The 25,735-nt window shown below is 44.4% G+C and overlaps 1 protein-coding gene and 1 long non-coding RNA gene across 2 annotated transcripts in view; one reads left to right on the forward strand and one right to left on the reverse strand.

Moving 5' to 3' along the window:
- Window positions 1-25,735, reverse strand: part of LOC145409461 (uncharacterized) — a 142,137-nt gene that overhangs the window by 108,448 nt on the left and 7,954 nt on the right. The gene's annotated exons all lie outside the window — the stretch shown is intronic.
- Window positions 11,676-25,735, forward strand: part of LOC145409343 (cytoplasmic aconitate hydratase-like) — a 29,933-nt gene continuing 15,873 nt past the window's right edge. The window contains exons 1-11 of the mRNA XM_080279816.1: window positions 11,676-11,757; window positions 14,350-14,445; window positions 15,044-15,108; window positions 16,440-16,541; window positions 16,872-17,017; window positions 20,918-21,050; window positions 21,389-21,518; window positions 22,243-22,373; window positions 23,009-23,180; window positions 23,639-23,739; window positions 24,293-24,409. Of these exons, the coding sequence (XP_080135942.1) occupies window positions 11,745-11,757; window positions 14,350-14,445; window positions 15,044-15,108; window positions 16,440-16,541; window positions 16,872-17,017; window positions 20,918-21,050; window positions 21,389-21,518; window positions 22,243-22,373; window positions 23,009-23,180; window positions 23,639-23,739; window positions 24,293-24,409 (1,206 nt within the window). The 5' untranslated portion in view covers window positions 11,676-11,744. The remainder of the gene's footprint in view (window positions 11,758-14,349; window positions 14,446-15,043; window positions 15,109-16,439; window positions 16,542-16,871; window positions 17,018-20,917; window positions 21,051-21,388; window positions 21,519-22,242; window positions 22,374-23,008; window positions 23,181-23,638; window positions 23,740-24,292; window positions 24,410-25,735) is intronic.

Raw genomic sequence — 25,735 nt, forward strand, 5'->3', positions numbered from 1 at the left:
CTTAGTGAATAAATTTTTAAACCTTCCCTGATGCCAGAAAATCGAAAAAAGATGAAAGAAAATGGAAAAAAAATATCCCTTGCCAAAAGTGCACCAATGCTAGTCACAAACGGTTTATATTAATTTGCCATACCTTTCAAAAAAATAAAATAATATAATAATAATAATAATAATAATGATGTGTTGTGTTTGAAGCAGCTGAGGAGGTTGGCCAAAGCTACTGAAAGTCGCTGAGTGCGGTGGCGGCCATTTTCGTGACATGGCGGCCATCTTGGTGACAGAAAGCACTTGTAGGCAATCCTTGTTATTTAGGAGGCCTGGTAGCACTTCTTCCTTACAAGCATTTATCATTATCATCTTTATTATTATTATTATCATTATTTTTACGCTTCTTCCATTTAACGTCAGTGCTATAACATATCTATAAACCCAACACACTCACTGATTATTTTACACATACCCAATATCCAACCCCCCCTCCCCCAAAAAAATGGATCAGCGAGGGGTAGGGGGGGGCTGAGTCAGTAGAGAAATTTGCTGATTCAGTGGATGTGGGTTTGAATATATTTTTTTGAGTAAGTTAAAAGGATTGAAAAGAATAAATGGATCCTGTTTTAAACCACCATAGTAACCGGTGATACTTTTAGTTAACATTAAAAATATTGGCCCCGGACTCCTACGCTCCTCATGGGGCAACGTAGGATTGGATGATGAATGGATGGATGGTAGGGATAGGTTTTAGCAGAATGAACCAGTAAGAGAGAGGTGTTAAGGGCCCTCTACAAAGCATGGCTATAAAAAACTATAAATAATGTAAAGGAATATTATGATCTGCAGAATAAACCACTTAGGAAGAGGTGTTAGGAGCCTTTGCGAATAATAAATAATAAAGCTCGATGAATCAAGGTCTGCAGAATGAACCACTGAGATTTTTTTTTTTTTTTATGCAATGAAGAAGGAACCAAAGGCCAGGAGCCCACAAACTGTTCCTTCCAAGAAAAAAACAAAAACAATGCTAAAGAGAGCCAAATTCAAGATCCGTTCATTTCGAGATGCCTGGACACACTGCTTTGGAAAGACTTGAGATCATAGGAAGTAGGAAATACAGACAAAGACAGTTCCAGAGTTGACCTGTTGCATAAATGAAGTTGCAAAGGACCTCTACAGACTGCATTGATAAAAACAAAATATCTACAGGACAAACCACTAAGATAGAGTTGCAAAGGGACCTCTGTAACGTTTGTCAACAATAAAACTCGGTAAATTAACATCTACAGAACGAACCACCAAGGTATGGGTGTTAAGGGCCTCCTAACGACAAGGATAGATGCCATTGTCCCCTCCTTATTTCCGATTATTAATTTTACCATTGTTATTGATAGGATTTTACTCAGTGTATGTATGTATGTACGGATTATGTGATGTTCGTGTTACATAGAGCGCATTCTGTTTTACCTTCGAGGGAGAGAGAGAGAGAGAGGGCTGCCTTCATGTGGTGGCACTGATAACTAGAGGCGGATCCACTGCCTGGTTATGCGAACGTCCTTCAACTCCCTCCCTATCCCCCAAAAGGATGATGGCAGAGAGCGGAGTTAGGAATGTGTGTGGTGTGTCTGCGTTTTATTTTTTACACATTCGAGGGAGAGAGAGAGAGAGTTCATGTGTGTGTTGAAAGAGTATTAATTTGTGTGTGTGTGTGTGTGTTGCTAAAGTATTCATTTGTGTGTGTATGTGTATTTGAGAGAGAGGGGGGGGGTAGCACTGATATAACTGGTCGGATCCACTGCCTGGGTATACAAACATCCTTCCACTCCCTCCCTCTCCCCCAAAAGGATGGTGGTGGACTGCAGGAGAGGGGTAACTTCAGCCTGCAGTCCTCTGGGTTCACTTTGAGATGAGCCAGGGACCACAACAACAAAAAACAACAACAACAACAGACCCTAGTTCTAAAATTATCGTACGCTCACCAAAACCTCCATTTTTCCTTGCTTGCTTGTGGTTGATGTATCTGATCTGGAAGGCCCCTGTTTTGACCCAGTCTAGGTGCTGTCATGTGAAGGTGGCTACTTGCATGTGGTTAATGGGTCTGCTCATCCACAACAGATCAACGTGGGGCCATCTTTAACGTTTTTTATTAGTGGGTTAGAGCACTCCACTCTGACTGAAGGGTCGGAGGATCGAATCCACCCAAGGGTCATTGGTAGACATCAGGAAGGGGATCCGGTCATAAAATGCTACGCGCTCCAGTCCAAAAGTCCTCTACCCAGGGGCAACGCCTTAGCCCTTCGGGGATACCCGGCGTAAAACCAAATTATTTTTTTATATATTATCATGTCTCCATGGTTGTTCAGTCTGTACATGGATGGGGTAATAAAAGAGGTACAAGGTAGGGTAGTGGATGTTGGAGTGGCCCTGGTGAGAGAGGATAGTGTTTGCAAACTCCCTGTACTGTTGTTTGCAGATGATACTGTGTTGTTGAGTGAAGACGAAGGGGAGCTGCAAGGCTTGGTGGATGAGTTTGAGAGAGTGTGTAAGAATCGGAATCTAAAGGTGAATGTAGGGAAGAGTAAAGTGATGGTCTTTGAGAGAGGTGAAGTCAGTGACTGTACAGCGAGGTTGGATGGTGAGGAATTGGAAAATGTGAGTACGTTTAAGTACTTGGGTAGTGTGATGAGTAAGGATGGAGGTTTGGAGGGTGAAGTGCTTGAAAGGGTACAACTGGGAAGAAAGGTTGCTGGTTCCTTGAAAGCAGTGATAAGAAACAGGGAAGTGAGCATGGAAGTGAAAAAGTTACTACATGACAGTATTGTGATCCCAACTCTAACGTACGGAAGTGAAGCTTGGACATTGTTGGAAGGACACAAGTCAAGAGTGAGAGCAGTGGAAATGAGTTATTTAAGAGGAGCCTGTGGAGTCACGTGGAGAGACAGGCTGACAAATGAGGATATAAAGGAGCGTTGTGGTGTGGATGTGGATGTGATAGGAAGCATTATGAGGAACACACTGAGGTGGTTTGGCCATGTGGAGAGGATGGAGGGTGAAAGACTGATGAAGAGAGTGTACTGTATGTGAGTGAGGTGGAGGGGGGAAGAGGGAGGGGGAGGCCAAGGATGAGATGGAGGGATGGAGTGGAGAGGTATATGAGAGAGGGGGGTGTGAGTTGGGAGCAGGGCAGTGGCATGGCAGGGGACAGGGCGACTTGGAGGTGATTTGTTTGTGACCACCCCAAACGGGATTGAGGCGTCTGGCAATAGATAGATAGAGAGATAGATTTATTTTTAGCCAGACTTTTACTCTGTTTAGGAGAGGCAGTATGTATTGAAAATATCTATCTGTCTGAGTTATCTACCTACCACCCCATCTAATTATCTGTCTACTGTATCTATCTGTTTATCTATCTGTCTAAGTTATTCTATTTGTTACCATACAGTTTTTTTTGCATAGGAAAGGAATCTTTTGAAAGTATTTATCTATCTGTACCTCCTGGATCTATCTCTTATCTATCTATCTATCTGTCAACCTCTTAGTCTCTCTACCTACCCATATATCTGTCTATATCTACCTATCTATCTATCTAAGTTATTCTGTTTGTTACCTTACAGTTTCATCTGTATAGGAAAAGAATCACCTGTTGAAACTATGTATCTGTCCATCCTTGATCCACCTCATCACTCTATCTATCAGCTTATCTATCTACCCACCCATCTATCCATCTATCTATCTATCTATCTGTCTATCGATCTATCTATCACACTGAAGGGGGTTATTGAAGACCAAGGCCTTGTGTTAAAAATGTAATTACCTGATATTTCAATTTTTCTCATCCTGTCTCCATTTCTTTTTTTCTTTTTCTTTTTTTTTTTTTGATGGAGAAAGAGGGAGACTTTTTAATGGGGGGAGGGGGAGATGTAGCCTTCCTTAACCCCTTCACTGTGAGAGAGAGAGAGAGAGAGAAAAAAAAAATAATGTTCTCAGGTTGGTTTAGTTGGTTTTATGCAGGCTCTCTCTCTCTCTCTCTCTCTCTATCTATCTATCTATCTATCCATCTACATATTTGGGATCTGTATTGACATGTTATATAAGCAGTCTGTTTTGGTGTGGTTCTAGTTGTGATGTGACAATACATTCATTCGTTTCGTTTATAAAGGCTCCAGCGTCCTTTCATCCATCAGCCTTGGTCTCCTAATGGCGGCTCTCCACACTGCTTGATCTCTGGCAGCCTTCCTGTTCAATCCTGGATCCCTGAGGTCACACTCTATGACCTCATCCCGGATCTTTTTCAGTCTGCCTCTCACAACCCTACCCTCAACTTTCACACATCTCACCCTCCACACCTAGTTGTCATCCTCCATCCTCTCTATGCCGCTCAATCTCTGGCAGCCTCCCAGTTCACACCTCACCCTCCACACCCAATTGTCATCCTCCACCCTCTCCATGCTGCTCAGTCTCTGGCAGCCTCCCAGTTCACACCTCTCACCCCCCACACCCAGTTGTCATCCTCCATCCTCTCCACACTGCTCAATCTCTGGCAGTCTCCTCCACATTGCTCAATCTCTGGCAGCCTCCTCCACACTGCTCAGTCTCTGGCAGCCTCCTTATTCCAGAGATCAGCAGCATGGAGAGCCGCCATTAGGTGATCAAGGCTGACTCATGATAAACGGAACACATGAAGGTGGAGAAGGTAACTCAGAGTGGGCGTTGTGATTTAACTGAGCTGAAATCTTCCTTCTTTGGCACTCCACCACCCCCTTTTGCAAGATAGGGCATTGAGGGGCAGTTCCTTAACCCCCTGCTATATCAGTGTCACCACCTGAAGGCATCCCTCTGGCACCCTGTTTGTATATGGAGATCGGTAACATACAGTGGCAGTGTGTTAAGGGATTTGTCTATCTATCTTTCTATCTATTGCCAGTCACCTTAATCCTGTAAGGGGTGGCCACAAACAAATCACCTCCATGTCACCTTGTCCCCTTCCATTTCACTGCCCTGCTCCCAGCTCACACCTGCCTCTCTCATATACCTCTCCACTCCATCGCTCCATCTCATCCTTGGCTACCTTCTCAGTCTATCTGTCTATCTATCTATCTATTGTCAAATGCTGTAATCTCATAAGGGGTGGCCACAAACAAATCACCTCCATGTCACCCTGTCCCCTTCCATTTCACTGCCCTGTTCCCAGCTCACACCCGCCTCTCTCATATACCCCTCCACTCCATCCCTCCATCTCAGTTGTGTTTACGATCTTATTGGGTGGTATTTCCCCACTAAACGTATATTCATGGCTATAGGCCACATTTGACAGTGTCTCCTATTTTCATATTATATTATTCAAGGGGAAACATTTCTCCCTAGAAGAGTTATATCATCAGGTCTTATCTTGTTTAGTGCCATATCATCCTTATCAGTTGGTTATCTGTACGTCCTCTCAATTATCTAACTTATCTCTGGTGAGGTATGTGAGAGAGGGGGGTGTGAGCTGGGGGGAGGGCAGTGAAATGGCAGGGGACAAGGTGACATGGAGGTGATTTGTTTCAGGCCACCTCTTATGGGATTAAGGCATCTGGCAATAGATAGACACCGGTAGATAATCTTTTGGTGATGATGATGACGAAGATGATGATGATGATGGTTCTTTTGTTTCATAAAGGCACCAATATACTTGCATACGTGTCTTGGTCACCTAATGGCGGCTCCCCACACTGCTCAATCTCTGGCAGCTTCCCTATTCAGTCTCTTATTCCTGAGGTCACACTCTATAACCTCATCCCAGGTCTTTTTTGGTTTGCCTCTCACAGTCCTCAACATTCACACCTCCTCCACATCCAGTTGTCTTCCTCCATCCACTCCACACTACTCAATCTCTGGCAGCCTCCCTATTCCAGTTGTCATAATATATCCTCCCCACAATGCTCAATCTCTGGCAGCCTCCCTATTTCAGTTGTCATCCTCCATCTTCTCTACACTGCTCAATCTCTGGCAGCCTCCCTATTCAATGCCTTATCCTTGAGGTCACACTCTATGACCTCATCCCAGGTCATTTTTGGTCTGCCTCTCACAACTCTACCCCTGACATTCACAGCTCTGACTCTCCACACCCAGTTGTCATCCTCCATCCTCTCCACACTGCTCAATCTCTGGCAGCCTCTCAATTCCAGTTATCATCCCCCATCCTCTCCACACTGCTCAATCCCTGGCAGCCTCCTTAGTCATTGAGAGGGTGGTGTGATGTGGTATGAGAGAATGGTATAGGGTGTTACGAAAGTCAGTATTGTGATTGTTACTCTGCCAATTTTACGATTATAAAATTTGGTTAGGATTGTTTGAGTGTTTAGGACGCTCTGTGTATTAGTTTGATTAAGGCTTCTCCTCTAGTCGATCAAGGAAGCTCCCTAACACCTCTTCCTTAGCAATTTGTTTTTAGATATGGCAGGAAAGACTAGACAAGGAGGTATTTCTTCATCCCCATTCCTAAATCATCCTACTGAAAGAAAGATGTAGCCTTTAATTTTCATCTCCCAGCTGTTTTTATGAATGTGTGTGTGTGTGTGTGTGTGTGTGTGTGTGTGTGTGTGTGTGTGTGTAAGAGAGAGAGAGAGCATATATGAATTCTGAGTTACAGGATGATAGTTTGTTTTTGTTTGTTTGAGAGTGTGTGTGAGTGAGAGAGAGGAGAAGGGGGAGAGGGAGAGAGAGAGAAGGGAGGAAGGGAGAGAGAGGGAGGGGGTGGAAGGGAGGGAGAGAGAGGGAGGGGGTGGAAGGGAGGGAGAGAGATTGTGACGAGAATTGATCATGTGTTCGTTTATCTGTCTCAGCTGTCATGACTCTACACAAATGTACCCTGTTACTAGAGTTACCCCATGGATAAGAGGGGTAGTGAAGGCTAGATCTATCCCACAGAAGTCTCTCTAAGCTGAATAAAATTGTCTGGAGATAGATAAATAGATAGATAGAAGAGGGCATCATCCTTTAAGAGATTGATAATTTTCTGTGTGTTGTGTTTATTTCCAACTCTGTCTATTTTTTATCTATCTGTGGTAATTTTGTATGTTTGTATGTTTTCAAGTTTATCTATCTATTATCTATCTGGGCTGCCTTCACATGGTGGCACTGATGTGGTTGGTGGATCTGCCTGTCCACAAACGTCCCTCAACTCCCTCCCTATCCCGCAAAAGGACGATGGTGGACTGCAGGAGAGGGGAACTTCAGCCTGCTGTCCACTGGGTTCACGTTCAGATGATGATGATAATGATAATAATAATAATAATGATGATTTTTAAGTAACAGTTGGTAGAGTGAGTGGACAGAATAATAATGATGACGATGATGATAATGATGACGATGATGATGATAATGATGATGATATTTTTAAAACCCATATTCTTGGAACCGTGTAACATCATTCCACATTCAATTACATTTTTTACAAGCCCCCACCCCCCCTTTTCAAACTTAGAAATAATGTGTGTGTTATATTTGGACAAACGTAGATGATGATGATGTTGAAATCCTGTGCTAACACCCAACCTGATTTGATCTGAACTTTGATAGGACCTTATAACCTGCCCTGCCCTGTCCTTCCTTGTCCTGCCCTGCCCTGCCCTTCCCTTCCCTTCCCTTCCCTTCCCTACCCCTCCCCTCCCCTCCCCATCACATCACATTCACCCATACATAAATCCCTTCATTCATCCTCCAGCCCCTACATCACATTATCCCTAAACCCATTTTAGTTTTTGATTCATTCCTTGTATATACACCCCCAATCCATGCCAGTTCATCGTGTTTGTATATTCGCACTCTCATACATTGCTATTTACACCAATATTTGTAAAAGGATTCATTTTACACACAACTAGACAGACTGTAAGATTGTCACGATCCTTTCTTCACACACACACACACACACACACACACACACACACACACACACACACACACACACACACACACACACACACACACACACACACACACACACACACACACACACACACACAACCAATACTACTACTACCACCACCACCACCACCACTATTACTACTACTACTACTATTTTTATTATTATTATTCACTGTTTCTTTGTTAATATTCCTTTTATTTTATTGAAAAATGTAATTGAATAACTGTACAGGAGAGAGAGAGAGAGAGAGAGGTTAAGAGAGTCTATGTGAGTGAGGTGGAGGGGATGTGAGGGAGACCAAGGATGAGGTGGAGGGATGGAGAATGAGGCTAACTAGGAGTGTATGTGAGTGAGGGGGAGGGGGAGACTGAGCATGACGTGGAGAGATGGAAAATCAGACACTGACCAGGTAAAGGTATGTTTTAGGGGGAGGGGTAGACTGAGAATTCGGTGGAGAGAGGAAGAGATGAGAGAGGGGTGTGAGTTGAAGGGAGGGCAGCCAAAAGGAGGAGGACAGGGATCAAGTGGCTATAGATAGATAAATAGATAGATAGATACTTGAATTTGAGATATTTTACGAAGACTATACTCTTGGTATTGAGTTTAAACCCAGTGGAGTGCAGACTGAACTCTCCCATTCAATCCAACATCTTTTAAAACTCTCCCAGTTCCGAAATCCATTTTTAAAAATCCTGTTTATGCCATATATTGATTTGTAAGAGGGGCAGTGTAACAGAAAAAAAGTATATGTGGATTTTGAGAGGCGTTGTTGTGGAAAAAAATGATTCTATGTGTGTTTTTCTCTTTTTATCTCATTTTTGTTTATATTTTTTAAACTAGGGCATCTGTGCTGTATTTAAAATCGTTAGGTAGGATTATTATTGTTGGTTGTATCCCTCTACCACACTTACTGCCTTCCTACCACACACCACACTCACCATACCACACTTACTGCCTTCCTACCACACACCACACCACACCATACCACACTTACTGACTTCCTACCACACACCACACCACACCATACCACACTTACTGACTTCCTACCACACACCACACTCACCATACCACACTTACTGACTTCCTACCACACACCACACTCACCATACCGCACTTACTGCCTTCCTACCACACACCACGCTCACCATACCGCACTTACTGCCTTCCTACCACACACCACACTCACCATACCACACTTACTGCCTTCCTACCACACACCACACTCACCATACCGCACTTACTGCCTTCCTACCACACACCACACTCACCATACCACACTTACTGCCTTCCTACCACACACCACACTCACCATACACTTACTGTCTTCCTGCCGCACCACATCTCACTATACCACACTTACTGTCTTCCTACCACACCACATCTCACTATACCACACTTACTGCCTTCCAACCATAACCTGACCATACCTCATCACTATACCACACTGCATAATCTCCACAGTCATACCCACACTACCACACCTTACCATACCACACACCACATAGCCTTTTTATCTTTCCTCATCCCTAACACACATACACACACACACACACTTTATTCATCTATCTCACACACACATAAACCTGTCTATCTGTCTCACACACACACACACACACACACACACACACACACACACACACACTATTCATCTAACTATCTCACACACACATAAACCTGTCTATCTGTCTCACACACACACACTCATCCTAATGCTCATTTTAACCCCCCCCAGACCAAATTTGATATATTATTGCCGTTATCCCCTGTGTAAATATAACGAGAATGCCTGTCAGTCTCCATTAGTCATTTGTATAAAGAGTTTACAGATTAAACATGGAAAAGTGTTTATAGATGGGTGTTTAATTGACCACGAATGTTTATAGCTGGTTATTATGGGCTAGGAATGTTTATAGCTGGTTATTATGGGCTAGGAATGTTTATAGGTGGTTATTATGGACTAGGAATGTTTATAGATGGTTATTATGGGCTAGGAATGTTTATAGATGGTTATTATGGACTAGGAATGTTTATAGATGGATATTATGGGCTAGGAATGTTTATAGCTGGTTATTATGGACTAGGAATGTTTATAGGTGGATATATGTGGACTAGGAATGTTTATAGATGGTTATTATGGACTAGGAATGTTTATAGATGGTTATTATGGACTAGGAATGTTTATAGATGGATATTATGGACTAGGAATGTTTATAGATGGTTATTATGGACCACGAATGTTTATAGGTGGTTATTATGGATTAGGAATGTTTATAGATGGTTTTTATGGGCTAGGAATGTTTATAGATGGATATTATGGGCTAGGAATGTTTATAGATGGTTATTATGGGCTAGGAATGTTTATAGATGGTTATTATGGGCTAGGAATGTTTATAGATGGATATTATGGGCTAGGAATGTTTATAGGTGGATATTATGGACCAGGAATATTTATAGGTGGTTTTTATGGACTAGGAATGATTATAAATGGATATATGTTGACCAGTAATGTTTATAGATGGATGTTTATTGGTTTATGGATCAGGGATGTTTATAGATGATGTTTATTGGGAAAGATGTTATTGTCTTGCAGTAGCAGTTACAGTGGTTGTAGTAGTAGTGGTGGTGGTGGTGGTGGTTACAAAGCAGCAGTAGTAGTAGTAGTAGGAACAGTATAGTAGCAGCAGAATTAGTAGTAGAAATAGTAGTAGTAGTAATAGAAGTCATAGTAGTAGCACAGGAGTAGTAATAGAAATAGTAGTAGTAGTAGTAGTAGTAACAGTAGCAGTAGCACAGGAGTAGTAGTAGTAGTAGTTTCCCTTCTGCCATCTCCCATCCTTTCGGGGAGAGAGAGGGAGTAAGGGGCGTTTGTAGGGCAGGGGAGCCGCTTGGTTTTATCGATGCCACCACGTGAAGGCGCCCCTCCAGCACCACCTCCAGTAGTGAAAGGATGAGTTCAAGTTTTCTCCTTAGAACAATAACAATAACAACGCAGGTGAGTCATTCTGGTGAGATTTATTATTGTAGCGACCTTAGGGAGTTGGTAACAGTGATGGGGTTGTCAGATTTAGCAGGTTTTTAGCTAGATGTAGAGAGATTAATATAGCGACACCATTCCATAGTCACGAGAAATTGGCGGTATTATCTAGAGTTCTACAAAGTTCTAGAAATACAGAAACTTCTCGAAATTTTTGTGCATAGCAAAATTGTAGCGTTTTTTGAGCAAGTTGGGCGATACAGGAAATGGATTAGCAACTTGTCGACACCACCCAATGACGAATAGCGTTATATAGACAGTATTTACACTTGCGTTTACATACATAATGGATATTTCTTGGATTTTACCCCTGGGGAAGGGGGGAAAGAATACCTCCCCAGTATCCCTGCTTGTCGTAAGAGGCGACTAAAAGGGGCCTTGTCTCCAATCTTTCCCTTCTTACTTTCCTCTTCACCTCTTCCGTCCAGCCTCTCTTCTTGATATTTCCGGCCTTTATTTTCCCTCTATCAGACTAGATTTTTAGTTTGATAGGTGATTAAGACTATAGTTTTAGTTTTATGGGTGGTTAAAAGACTCGATTGGCGTTGGCCTTTACCCCTGTTCTCCACATCTACGCCAAAACTACTTTACGCCAGCCTGTGCCATATAGTTCATTTATTTCCAGTTATTTATTCCTTCCTTCATTCACCTTTTACAACAATATTTCAATTCAATTATTTACATGTGAGTAGCGGTTCTAGCAAGTTTAGTGTTTTTTGAGGATTGGCAACAGGGAACCTCATCCCACGGCAAGCAGAAGAGCACGTACACCTGACCCAGCTTCCACCCCAAATTTCACGTGTTTCCAGGCCAATGGAGACTGAAGGTGAGCATATTCCCCCAGTTATACCTAGATATATGGTAGATTTAATTGGTGGACGAGTATAATGGCGTTTTATTAATATTAACCGGTGGAGAAATCTTATCTAACGTGATAACGGTTCATCTTCACGGATCTTGCAGGCCTGAGATGACGTATAAATAAAAATCGAATAATCAATGGATATTTTTGAATTTCTAGACAATTACTCCTCAAGGTTCAGTTAGGTTAGATTATATTAGAAGATTAGTTAAATGTTAGGTTAGGAAGGGAAATTGGAAATAAATATATATGAATAAGTGCCTCCCGTAAACTCAAGACTTCATATATTTTGGGAGGGTTGGTGTAGTGCTCATTCATTTCTCTGATTTATGCCCTTTTTTTTGCATATATCATTTAGTTTAATGGTAGAGAAAGACAATAATTCATCACTACATCCTTCCATAGCACTTCTTCATGACTAGTGGCAGAGAAAGACAATAAAATACATCACTACATCCTTCCATAGCACTTCTTCATGACTAGTGGCAGAGAAAGACTATAAAATACATCACTACGTCCTTCCATAGCACTTCTTCGTGACTAGTGGCAGAGAAAGACAATAAAATACATCACTACATCCTTCCATAGCACTTCTTCATGACTAGTGGCAGAGAAAGACTATAAAATACATCACTACGTCCTTCCATAGCACTTCTTCATGACTAGTGGCAGAGAAAGACAAAATAATACATCACTGCATCCTTCCATAGCACTTCTTCATGACTGGTGGCAGAGAAAGACAATAAAATACATCACTGCAGCCCTCTATAGCTCTTCTTTGTGACTAGCAGTGTTTAAATCAATTACAACTCAGCGTTCAGGATGGAAGGATGACAATTTTAGGCTAAATTAAAACAAAAACAGTGTTGCCTCTTAGAATATATGTCCAAACCAATTTAATTTTTCCAATAATGTGATATATTTATATAATATTTCTGTGCGAAGAGAGACAGACACCATCTTAGAACATCATTTTTTATCCAAACCTAATCAATTTAATGCTAACCCAGACACTCCTAACCTAACCTAACCTAAACAGTTTTTATGCCTACCAAACCATACAATCTGTAATGCTACCTTTCTGTTATATACCATAATAATTGTATCTTAAATGTCAGGACCAACTTGCCTAGCCCTGGGCTCTTACGCTCCTCATGGGGCAACGTAGGATTGGATGATGATGTATTTATCTTGTTTATTGATGGAATCTCCTCATACTGTTATTTTGGTAATATTTTTCTTGGAAGGAACAGTTGTGGCTGAGGGAAACACACCCAGAAGTTTCATATATTGATTCACCAATACCTCTCCCTAACTGAAATGCAAAAGGCTGTGTTTCCCTCTACTTTCTCCTTGTGCTTGATAATCTCCAGCTTCTGCCGGTGAGTAAGGCGGAGATGTTTCTTGGGTGGCATGCCTGGGGTAGAGACAGCCAGACCAAGCAAGGGCAGACTATATCAGAACAGACCAGAGATGAGTACAGACTCATCAATGGCTTTGGGGAGGTGAGGGGAAGGTGTGCAGACCATGACGTTGGCCCCTCCCTCACCACCACGCACACACCAGCCCCACCCCACCACACATACTCACCAGCCCCACCCCACCACACATATTCACCAGCCCCACCCCACCACACATACTCACCAGCCCCACCCCACCACACATACTCACCAGCCCCACCCTTACCCATTGCGCGCTACAAATAATGCTCGTGAGTTGTGAGAGAATACCGTATTTGCCTCAATTTTTCATGGCCGTCACACATTGCAAGTAGCAGACACACTTTCTAAATACACTTTGTGAAGGCGCACTTTATGCGAAATGACTGTATATATATATTTTTTTTATTATTTCATCCCTCCATCATCCAATCCTGTGTTGCCTCATGAGGAACGTAGGAGGCCGGGGCTAGGCAAGGTGGTGCTGACATTTAAGATGAGAGTGACCAGCCTCACTCATCCCTGAGTGGCATTACATGAGTAGTAAACCCCAACCACCCCTTGGATATAAACCTGCACCGGCTCAGTCCGATTGGAGCGCCTTAATTACCCACTAAACCACCAGGCTCCATAATTTGATTATATGGTTACCACCCAGCTTAGTAAATGGTTTCCTGGTGTACAGGAAACCATTTGGCTTGTCACTCAGTGGAGAGTCACTCACAGGCAGAAGGAAGAGGAAAGAATGAAGGAAGGAGAGACAAAAGAGGGAGTGTAAAGTCACCCATAGGGAGTGCGGTAGCTCGGTGGTAGGGTGTAGGGCTTGTAATCGTGAGGTTGCGAGTTCGCGCCCCGCCTGGTGGCTGCTGTGCTGGGAGGGGTAGCACTCTCCTGATGAGGTCTAGCTCGGTGATTAATCCATTAAAAAAAAAAAAGTCACCCATGGGCAGAAGGACGTGGAGAGAATGAAGGAAAGAAAGACAAAAGAGGATGGAAGGAAAGGAGGATGGAGGAGAGGAAAGGGCAGACACCCGAGAGCAGGACTACATCGAGTGAGTAGATGGTGAGTGCCCCCACCTAATTATTATTATTATATTATTATTTATTTGCTTTTCAGGACAGAACCCATTCTCTCACCTCCTGTCCGAGATCAAAATCGGGAACGACACCTTCCAGTACTACAACCTTCCCAGTTTGAACGACCCTCGATATGGTAACTATTTTTTGGCCTGTCCTGGTTGGTGGAGGGTGAGAGACTGACTAGGAGAGTGGGGGAGACCAAGGGTAAGATGGAGGGATGGGGTGGAAAGGATGCAGAGTGTCTAGGAGTATGTGTCAGTGTGGTGGAGGGGGAGTCCAAGGATGAGATGGAGGGATGGGGTGGAGAGGATGGAGAATGAGAATGAGGTGGAGGGATAAAGTAGAGTGGATGGAGAATGAGAGACTGACTAGAAGAGTGTATGTGAGTGAGGAGGAAGGGGAGACCAAGGATGAGATGGAGGAATAGAGAGGTATATGAGAGAGGGGGGGGTGTTAGTTGGAGGGAGGGCAAGGAAATGACAGGGGACAGGGTGACATGGAGGCGATTTGTTTGTGGCTGTACCATATGGGATTAAGGCCTCAGCTGATAGATAGATAGATAAAGGTTACAAGACTACCTGATAGATAGATAGAGGTTACAAGACTACCTGATAGATAGATAGAGGTTACAAGACTACCTGATAGATAGATAGAGGTTACAAGACTACCTGATAGATAGGTGGATAGATAGTTAGAGGATATAAGATGAAAATTAATATTATTCTTTTCAGAGCAACTTCCCTTCAGCATCCGAGTCCTGTTGGAATCGGCCGTCCGAAACTGTGATAACTTCCAGGTGAGTAGAGAGCGAGAGACTGACAAGGAGAGTGTATGTGAGTGAGGTGGAGAGGGAGGGGGAGGCCAAGGATGAGATGGAGGGATGGAGTGGAGAGGTATATGAGAGAGGGGTGTGTGAGCTGGGGAGATGGAGAGTGAGAGACCGAAAAGGAGAGTGTATGTGAATGAGGTGGAAGGGGGGAGAGAGAGGAGGAGGCCAAGGATGAGATGGAGGGATGGAGTGGAGAGGTATATGAGAGAGGGGTGTGTGAGAAGGGGAGATGGAGAGTGAGAGACTGACAAGGAGAGTGTATGTGAATGAGGTGGAAGGGGGGAGAGAGAGGAGGAGGCCAAGGATGAAATGGAGGGATGGAGTGGAGAGGTATATGAGAGAGGGGGGTGTGAGCTGGGAGCAGGGCAGTGAAATGGCAGGGGACACGGTGACATGGAGGTGATTTGTTTGTGTCCACCCTGTACGGGATTAAGGCGTCTGGCAATAGATAGATAGGTAGGATAGGTTATTGCTATGGCCTCCCTTGCTGTGTCTGTCTGTCCGTCTGTCTATTCAAAAATATCTCTATCAGTCTATTAACCGTAAGTAATTGTGAGCATTTTCAGAATGTGTGGGTTAAAATATTGCCACAGCCTTCCTTGCTATTTATCTGTCTGTCTGTCTAGTTCTTCATCTAAGTTATCTGTCTGTGTAATTCATCGTTGTCATCATCATCGGGACCTCCTTTCCCACCCTAGGGCAGGGTGAGGAGTAGCAATGTCCAGACAGCCCAAATTTGCCCAGTCCAATGGGCCACGCTTCCATTCACTCATCATTCAAGCCCCTGGAATCCTGGCTCTATCTGATACACCAAAAACATTCACCACGTTCTGTAGCTTCACATAAACGTATCCGATAGAGTCAATGGGCCACGCTTCCATTCACTCATCATTCAAGCCCCCGGGATCCTGGCTTTATCTGATACACCAAAAACATTCACCACGTTCTGTAGCTTCACATAAACGTATCCGATAGAGTCAATGGGCCACTCTTCCATTCACTCACCATTCAAGCCCCCGGAATCCTGGCTCTATCTGATACACCAAAAACATTCACCACGTTCTGTAGCTTCACATAAACGTATCCGATAGAGTCAATCCGGACGCTGCCACGTTAAAAAGGGGTGCCCAATCCCTGATCATGCACTTCTCACAACATTCATCCAGCCAGCTTCATCTCTTATCAGTCCCTTAGCCTCACCGACTTCCATACCTCTCTTCCTCACACACTCATCCACCATATCTCTCCACTATTATTATTATTATTATTATTATTATTATTATATTGTTAATTTGCAGGTAAAGGAGAAAGACATACACAATATCTTAGCATGGGAGGAGAACCAGAAGGATGCCGGCGGGATTGAGGTGCCGTTCAAGCCATCTCGGGTGATTTTGCAGGTGAGTGTGTGTGTGTGTGTGTGTGTGTGTGAGTGTGTGTGTGTGTGTGTGTGTGTGTGTGTGTGTGTGTGTGTGTGTGTGTGTGTCATGAGAGTGTATGTGAGTGAGGTGGAAGGAGAGACCAAGGATGAGATGGAAGTAGACAGGTACAGAGAGATAGATACGGTGGCTATAAACAGAGGTAATTTCTACAGGATTCCTTTGGAGTCCCTGGCATGATGGATTTTGTGGCTATGGGATTAAGGCGTCTGGCAATAGATAGATCAATAGGTAGATAGATAGATGGGTAGGTAGATAGATAGAGTGGGTGTAAACAATCTATTTCTACAGGATTTCACTGGCGTCCCTGCCGTGGTGGACTTTGCTGCCATGCGTGATGCGGTGAAGGATCTTGGTGGCGACCCAGACCACATCAACCCTGTGTGTCCCGCTGACCTCGTCATTGACCACTCTGTGCAGGTGGAATTCTCCAGAACGTACGTATACATGTGCGCACGTAGATACATAGATACAGACATACATACATCGTTATCATCATCATCATCTACGCATATATATAGACACATATATCTTTATACATACATATTCCTCACCCCACCCTAGGGTGGGAAAGGAAGTTCGGATGATGATGATGATACTGACACACACACACACACACACACACACACACACACACACACACACACACACACACACAATTTTACGTTTGGATATTATGCATTTTTGTTATTTATGCAGAGTGTGGTGATAATGAAAGGATTTATGTAGCATAGAATAGGACAGTAAGGTGTAATAAGCAAAATAAATCACTTAGGAAAAGGTGTTAGGGAGCTTATTTAACCAATGGGAATGCCGACCATAGAGAACTGAACTCTGGATATTTTGTTTGAGTGAGAAATGTTCAAGATGGGCTTCAGAAATTCTCGTCAGTCTTTCTGTCGCTGGTACACCCCCAAAATATATTATTGTTTTGTTCGTTTCGTTTATAAAGGCTCCAACCTCCTTGCATGCATCAGCCTTGGTCACCTAATGGCGGCACTCCATGCTGCTCAATCTCTGGCAGCATCACTATTCAGTCCCTTATCCCTGAGGTCACACTTTATGACCTCATCCCAAGTCTTTTTTGGTCTGCCTCTCACAACCCAATCCTCAGTGTTCACACCTCTCACCCTCCACACCCAGTTGTCATCATCCATCCTCTCCACATGCCCAAACCATCTCAATCTACCCCTCCTCATCACAACACCAATACACTCCAGTCCCATCCTTCCTCCCAAACCATCTCAATCTACCCCTCCTCATCATAACACCAGTACACTCCAGTCCCATCCTTCCTCTCAACTCCTCCATCGTAAACCCAGCCCCCCCAGGCCTCACACTCAGGGACGCACTGCACATCCACCTAATCATTGTCATTTCTGTACGTTTGAGCCTGCGAATATCCTCTTCCTTTACTGCCCAGGTCTCACTACCATACAGCATTACACTCCTAACACATGCTGCATACAAAAAGCAGTAGAAAAAGCTTGGCATCTTTTGACTGAGTGGTTAATTGATGATGATGAGTTACAGTGATGATGTGTGGTGCTATAATGATGATGATAATGTTCATGTGGTGTGGTTATGATAATGAGGGTGATGTGGTGTGGTTATTATAATGATGACAGTGATGAGTGTGGTGTTATGATGATGTGGTGTGGTGGTGATGTGCAGTAGAATGACAGATATCTGATAGTGTCTCTCCTCCTCAGCCGCGTTGCTGGTGGTGGTGGTGGTGGAGGTGGTGGTAGTGGTGGTGGTGGTGGGGCTTGTAGTCGCTGTGTCAACCAAGGCCATCCAATGTGTATGGCATCATGGCCAGCTAGACAGACGGCCAGTTCTCTCTCCCGGCCAACCTCCCCTGCTTTACGATCTGGCCCAGTATCCCCCTTGATCCGATCCAGGCCCTCCAGTCCAGTTGTGTACCCAACTGCTCAGCCAGTTTATTACATACCACCACCATGGAGCTATCAGTCTTCGATCCCCAGTCCTGCCACTCCTCTCGCCACCTTTCAACCACTAGCGATGGGGGAAGCTGCCGGGTACCAAATATTACAAGGCTACCAAGTCCCGGTGTACAGCTCTCAGCCTGGACCTCAGTATGGAGCGGTGTACCAGCCTCCCCAGCCCCCCATGCAGTACAATCAAGTAGTGAAGCCCCAGCACCCCTCCAGTTACTATCTCGGCTCTGCGTACACACACCACGGCAGTATCCCGTCGAGTAGACCAACCACGCCGGAAAACATACACACACAGCCCACTCATGCGCACACACACAGCATTGATGTAGAAGACTTGGGCCTGAGACTTAGAAGACCACAGCAGAACCCCTCACACACACGCACACAGCCACAACCCACACTCACACATGGACATACACAGCCACAATCCACACACATGCACACGCAGCCTCAGTCCACACATACACAGCCTCAGCCCACACATACACAGCCACAGCCCACACACACACATACACAGCCCACAGACGCACACACTCACAGCGTCGACGTGGAAGACACGACAAAACCACCCAAACCACCACATCCCACATCGGCAAAGACCCCTAGCATTGTGGAAGATTTGGGTAAGAAACTCCCAAAGCCACCACCCCAGAGCCCCAGACCAGGCAAAGGGAGGAGTGATAGTGGAGTGAGAAAGAGTGTGAGTGTGCGCAGTGATGTAACAGTGGGAAATATTGAAAGTGGAAAGACAGGGAGCAGTATTAACAGTGAAGGAAGAGGGGGAAGTATTGAGAGTGGAGGAGGAGAGGGAGATACAGACCAAGAGAGGAGTACTAGTGGAGTGAAAGAGTCAGTGAGTGTACCTAGTGATATTACAGTGGGAAATACTCAGAGTAAAGAAACAGAGAGCAATATTCAAAGTAAAGGAACGGAGAGCAGTATTCAAAGTAAAGGAACAGGGAGAAATGTTGAAAGTAAAGGAACAGATTTTAGGGATAATAAGAGTGCACAGAATAGTATCGGAAGTGATGTATCTAGTGAAAGTGATGTAATGAGGATCGGTAGTGATGTAACGAGGATTAAAAGTGATGTAACAAGCACCAGGTGTAACACAACAAGTACCTGTAGCGATGTAACGAGCTTCCAAACTAACGTGCCAACAACAGGTGTGCAGGCGGGCAACACAAGCCTCCCCAGTGATACAGCAAGAACCAGTAGTGTTGTAACAAGTGTGGAGAGTGGTCTAACAAGGCTCCAGAGTAATGAGCCAAGGAGAATTGTTCCTAGTCGCAGTTTGAACACACACACAACAAGTATACGAGGTAGTGCGCCAATGAGAAGTAGCAGAAGTAATGTTACAGGCTTCCAGAGTGCTGTAACAAGCCTCTTTAGTGATATAACGAGGACAGGTAGTGATGTAACTATCCAGAGTGACCTAACGAGCGCCAGAAGTGAAGTGACACCATCGTTAAAGCTCCCAGTCTCGTCCCTACCGTCACCTCTGGATGTTCCCGGTATCCCAATTCAAGATGAAGTTTGCCCCTTCCATGAGGAACGATCAGAATGGTTGGCATTGAGTCTGTGTGCTGTTTATCTATTAAGCTCTTCTACATGGTTGATAGATTGTTTATATAGCAACAGCAGGGAGTGGATGAGTTAGGAGTGTAATACTGTATGGTAGTGAGACCTGGGCAGTAAAGGAAGAGGATATTCGCAGTCTCAGACGTACAGAAGTGGCAATGATTAGGTGGATGTGCAGTGCGTCCCTGAGTGTGAGGTCTGGGGAGGCTAGTTTTATGAGGGAAGAGTTGAGAGGAAGGATGGGACTGGAGTGTATTGGTGTTGTGGTGAGGAGGGGTAGATTGAGATGGTTTGGGCATGTGGAGAGGATGGAGGATGACAACTGGGTGTGGAGGGTGAGAGGTGTGAACGTCGTGAGTAGGGTTGTGAGAGGCAGACTGAAAAAGACTTTGGACGAGGCCATAGAGTGTGACCTCAGGGATAAGGTGTTGAATAGGAGGCTGCCAGAGATCAAGCAGCATGGAGAGCCACTAGGACCAATGTATGCATGTTGGAGCCTTTATAAACAACACGAAAAAAAAGGTGTCTCTTAGCAGCATAAAATGGCTGGAAAGTGGCAGAAATAAACCAGTAAATATAAGATGTGTTTTAAGGTGTTTAAGTCTCTCTCTCTCTCTCTCTCTCTCTCTCTGCCTCTACCTCTACGTCCGTCTCTCTGCATACATCTCTGTCTCTATCCAGCACTTGAATTTCACTTCCTCCCTCACTCTCTGTCTCTCCCTCATTATCTCTATGTATCTGCCTATCTGTGTCTCTATCTATCTATCTCAACTCATTCTCCACTTTCCTCCGTAGGTCTGATGCCCTCCAGAAGAATCAAGACTTGGAATTTGAGCGTAACTACGAAAGATTTGTGTTTCTGAAGTGGGGCGCCCAAGCACTTAAGAACATGCTGATTGTGCCACCTGGTTCGGGTATAGTTCATCAGGTGGGTATTTATGATGTATGATAGCTGTACAATAGAACAATTCTTTCCCAGTCATCTGTTCACCAATAAATGCTCAAGATTTCATCATCATCATCATCATCATCATCAGGACCTCCTTTCCCACCCAAGGGCAGGGTGAGGAGTAGCAATGTCCAGACAGCACAAACTTGCCCAGTCCAAATGGGCCACACTTCCATTCACTCATCATTCAAGCCCCCGGAATCCTGGCTCTACCGGATACACCAAAAACATTCACCACATTCTGCAGCTTCACACAAATGTATCTGATGGAGTCAATAATAATAATAATAATAATAATAATGATAATTTCGTTTCAGGTGAACTTGGAATATTTAGCACGAGTGGTATTCAACGAGAATGGGTTGCTGTTCCCTGATTCACTCGTAGGAACAGACTCACACACCACCATGATCAACGGACTGGGTGTGCTGGGATGGGGCGTGGGAGGTAAGAGGCTGGTATCCCCCTAACACCTGTTCTTAAGTGACTTATTTTGGTTATCAACTTGGTATTAACAGAAACATTTAGCCAGAGAAAGAGACGGACATAGACAGAGGGAGAGTGGTTCGTGAAGTGTGTGTGTGTGTGTGTTTAAGATGGAGAGTGAGAGGGCTACATACATGTGTGTTGGGAGTGAGAGAGAGGAGGAGGAAGGGGGGTGTAAGAGGGGGAAGAGTAAGAGAGTGAGAGAGGAAAGAGAGGGGGAGAAGAGAGAAAGAGAGGGGGGGGAGTAAAAGAAAGAGAGAGGAGGAGGAGGAGGATAATCAGCCTTACAGTACAGCACATTATTTATTACAAAGTTTACAAATACTAGATGTTACAAGGCCCTGTATACCATCTAAAATACTTCCCACAGACATGAAGATACTGAAATAATATTGCATCGTTCACCCCCTCGTTTGTTTATCTGTCTATCTATTGCCAGACGCCTCAGTCCTGTAAAGTATGGCCACAAACAAATTGCCTCCATGTCTCCCTGCCATTTCACTGCCCTGCTCCCAGCTCACATCCCCCTCTCTCATATACCTTTCCACTTCATCCCTGCATCTCATCCTTCCCTCTCACCCCCTCCACCACACTCACATACACTCTTCTCATCAGTCTCTCACTCTCCATCCACTCCACATGGCCGTATCTATCCTGCTAATTCATCGTCTTTATCGTTTATCAGGCATAGAGGCAGAAGCAGTGATGTTGGGCCAGGCTGTGTCGATGGTCCTGCCTAAGGTGGTTGGCTATCGCATCACCGGAACACTCTCACCGCTGGCCACCTCCACTGATGTTGTCCTCACCATTACGAAGGTACTTATCTATCTGTCTATCTATCTGCTTACCTGTGTATTTCTCAGACTGTCTGTCTGTCTACCTGCCTTCCTATTTCCCTAACTGTCTGTCTACGTAGCTATATCTGTCTGTCTGTCTGTCTAGCTAGTACCTTTCTATTTCTCTGTCTGTCTACCTACCTACCTATTTCTGTGTGTATCTACCTATATCCCTGTCTGTCTTCACTCACCACTACCTACCTCCACTGTTGTCCTTACCATCACTAAGGTATCAGTCTGTCTAAATATCTGCCTGTCTACCACCCTCCCTATTTCTCTGTGTCTGTTTATCTACCATTTACTGTCACAGTCCACTTTCATTCTTTATTTTTTGCAGCATTTACATCAGGTTGGTATGGTGGGAGGGGAGGGAGGGGGAGGCCAAGGATGAGATGGAGGGATGGAGTGGAGAGGTATATGAGAGAGGGGGGTGCGAGCTGGGAGCAGGGCAGTGAAATGTTAGGGGACAGGGTGACATGGAGGCAATTTGTTTATGGCCACCCCTTACAGGACTAAGGCCTCTGGCAGTAGATAGACAGGTAGATATTAGCTCAGGCATACCCTCATCATTCACTGTCACAATCCAGTGTCTTTATTTTCTGTATTTTTTTTCAGCATTTACGTCAGGTTGGTGTGGTGGGGAAGTTTGTTGAATTCTACGGCCCTGGAGTGCACCAGTTGTCCCTCGCTGACCGCGCCACGATATCCAACATGTGTCCGGAGTATGGCGCTACCGTTGGCTTCTTCCCTGTTGATAATGTCACTATTAACTACCTCAGACAGAGCAGTAAGTAGAGAGAGAGAAGATGGAGACAGACAGACAGGTGATGTAGAGGGAGGGAGGGAGACAGGAAGAGAGAGGGAGAGGGAGGCAAAGAAACAGAGGGAGACAGGAACAGAGAGGGAGAGAGACAGACAGACAGGACCACAGAGGGAGACAGACAGACCTGAGTACGGTGCTACTGTTGCATATTTCCCAGTAGAGACAGAGAGACAACAGAGAGGGAGGGAGAGAAAGACAGACAGGCAGACAGACAGAGAGGAAGCAAGCCGAAGATGGTGTCAAGATATATAACTGGTAATGATGATGAGTAAGAAGAAGAAGAAGATGATGATGATGATAACGATGATAACGATGATGAAGACAAGAGAAAAGATGATGATGATACTCAAGGCATGTAACTAGATAGATAGAGGCAGATAGATAGATGGATAGACTTAATATTTCAACCCTCTCCTTTCCAGATCGCGATGAAGGGAAGATAAAGGAGATCGAGGAGTACTTGAAGGCCGTCAGGATGTTCAGGAATTTTATGGATACATCGCAAGACCCTGTGTTTAGTGAGGTGGGTGGCTGTGACGTAGGAGAGAGTCTGGGGTGGTGGTGGTGGTGGAGAGGAGGAGGAGGGGAATGGAAGATTGTGGTGGTGAGGAGGAGGAGAATGAAAAAGATGGTGGTGGTGGTGGTGGAGAGGAGGAAAAGAAGGGGAATGAAAAAGATGGTGATGGTGGTGAGGAGGAGAATGAAAAAGATCGTAGTGGTGGTGGTGGAGAGGAGGGGAACGAAGATGGTGGTGGTGGTGGTGGTGGTGGTGAGGAGGGGAATGAAGGTGGTGGTGGTGAGGAGGGGAACGAAGCTGGTGGTGGTGGTGGTGAGAAGGAGGAGGAGGAGGATGGAAAAGATGGTGGTGATGATAATGATGATCTATCTATCTAATAATGATGAGGAGGAGGATAGATAGATAGATAGATGATGAATGTTCCCAATTATAGTACTGAATAATTACAGCTGCTACTGATGATGATGATGATGAATGCTGCATATAGTGATGAATATGTGATGATGATAATAATAATAATAATAATGATATTCTCTCTCCCTCCCCCTCCCCCCTCCAGACCGTCACTTTGGACCTGAGCGATGTTGTACCATCTTTATCCGGCCCCAAACGTCCACATGATCGCGTTTCCGTGGCAACCATGAAACAGGATTTCCTACAGTGCCTCAGCAACCAGGTATGTGAGAGAATTGTGAGAGAGAGGAACGAGGAGTAGCTCAAAATGTCTTCCAACCCACAGGAGAGAGGGAGAGAGAGTGGGGGGGGGGATACATAGATACACACTCATATCCACAACATATTTTGTGAGAAAGAAAGATAATTGTGAGAGAGGAACAAGGAGTACCTCAAAATGTCTTCCAACCCACGGAGGAGAGAGGGGGGGGGTACATAGATTCACACACATCCACTGCAAATTTTGAGAGAGAGAGAGGAAGATAAAGGGAGAAAGAAGTAGAGAGAAGAGAAGAGAGAAAAGGGAGGAAAGAGAGAAAAGATAAAAGAGGAAAACGTAGAGAGAAGAGAAGAGAGAAAAGGGAGGAAAGAGAAAGAAGATAAAAGGGAGAAAAACGTGAAGAGAGAAGAGGAGAGAAAAGAGAAAGAAGAGAGAAAAATGTAAAGAGAAGAGAAGAGAGAGAGAGGGGAGGGAAGGAGTAGAGTGGGGGGAATATTCTTTGCTCTTTACCCCTTTTGTGAATGTAATATAAACGATTTTCTATCAGTGGTGAGTTAAAGGATAAGATTACAGACTGGGATGTAAGTGTGTGTGTGTGTTGTGTGTGTGTGTGTGTTTTTAGTGAGCGTATAGTGTGATGGACGCTTCTCCCTTCATGATGCTTGTGTGTGTGTGTTTAGTGAGTGTATACTGTGGTGGAAGATGTCTCCTCCATTTTACTGTTTCCTCCCAGCTCGTATGTTTGTGTGTGTGTGTGTGTGTGTACTGTGGTGGAAGATGCCTCCTCCCTGGCACTCTTTCCTCCCAGCTCTCTTGGTTAATATATATGTATAGAATTGTGGAAACTGTAAATAAATTGATATTCTTTGTACTGTAATTATTTCGAGTACATTATATATGGTTTGGACATGTGGAGAGAATGGAGAATGAAAGACTGACTAAGAGGGTGTATGTGGGTGAGGTGGGAGGAGGGAGAGGGAGAGGTAGACCAAGGATGAGGTGGAGGGATGGAGTTGAGAGGTATATGAGGGAGGGGGGGGTGAGTTGGGGGGAGGGTAGTCAAATGGTGGGTGACAGAGCGACTTGGAGGCGTTTTGTCTGCGGCCACCCTTTGCGGGATTAGGGCGTCGGGCTATAGATAGATAGATAGACATTATAGCACTGCGTTCCCCAGTAATCTATATTTTTTTGCCATCGTTTCTTTGATACCAGCTACCTCTATCAGTGAATGGATAACTGGATATATTTACAGGATTTTCTTGTTTAATATATTTTTTTCATGCCCTAATCTCCTCGTTTTCTGTACTTCGCATTGCTTTGAGACAGTTT

This window comes from Coenobita brevimanus, chromosome 9 (genome assembly GCF_032717465.1).
Source record: "Coenobita brevimanus isolate Jiangsu-jjx chromosome 9, ASM3271746v2, whole genome shotgun sequence".
In the NCBI taxonomy this organism is placed as follows: Eukaryota; Metazoa; Arthropoda; class Malacostraca; order Decapoda; family Coenobitidae; genus Coenobita; species Coenobita brevimanus.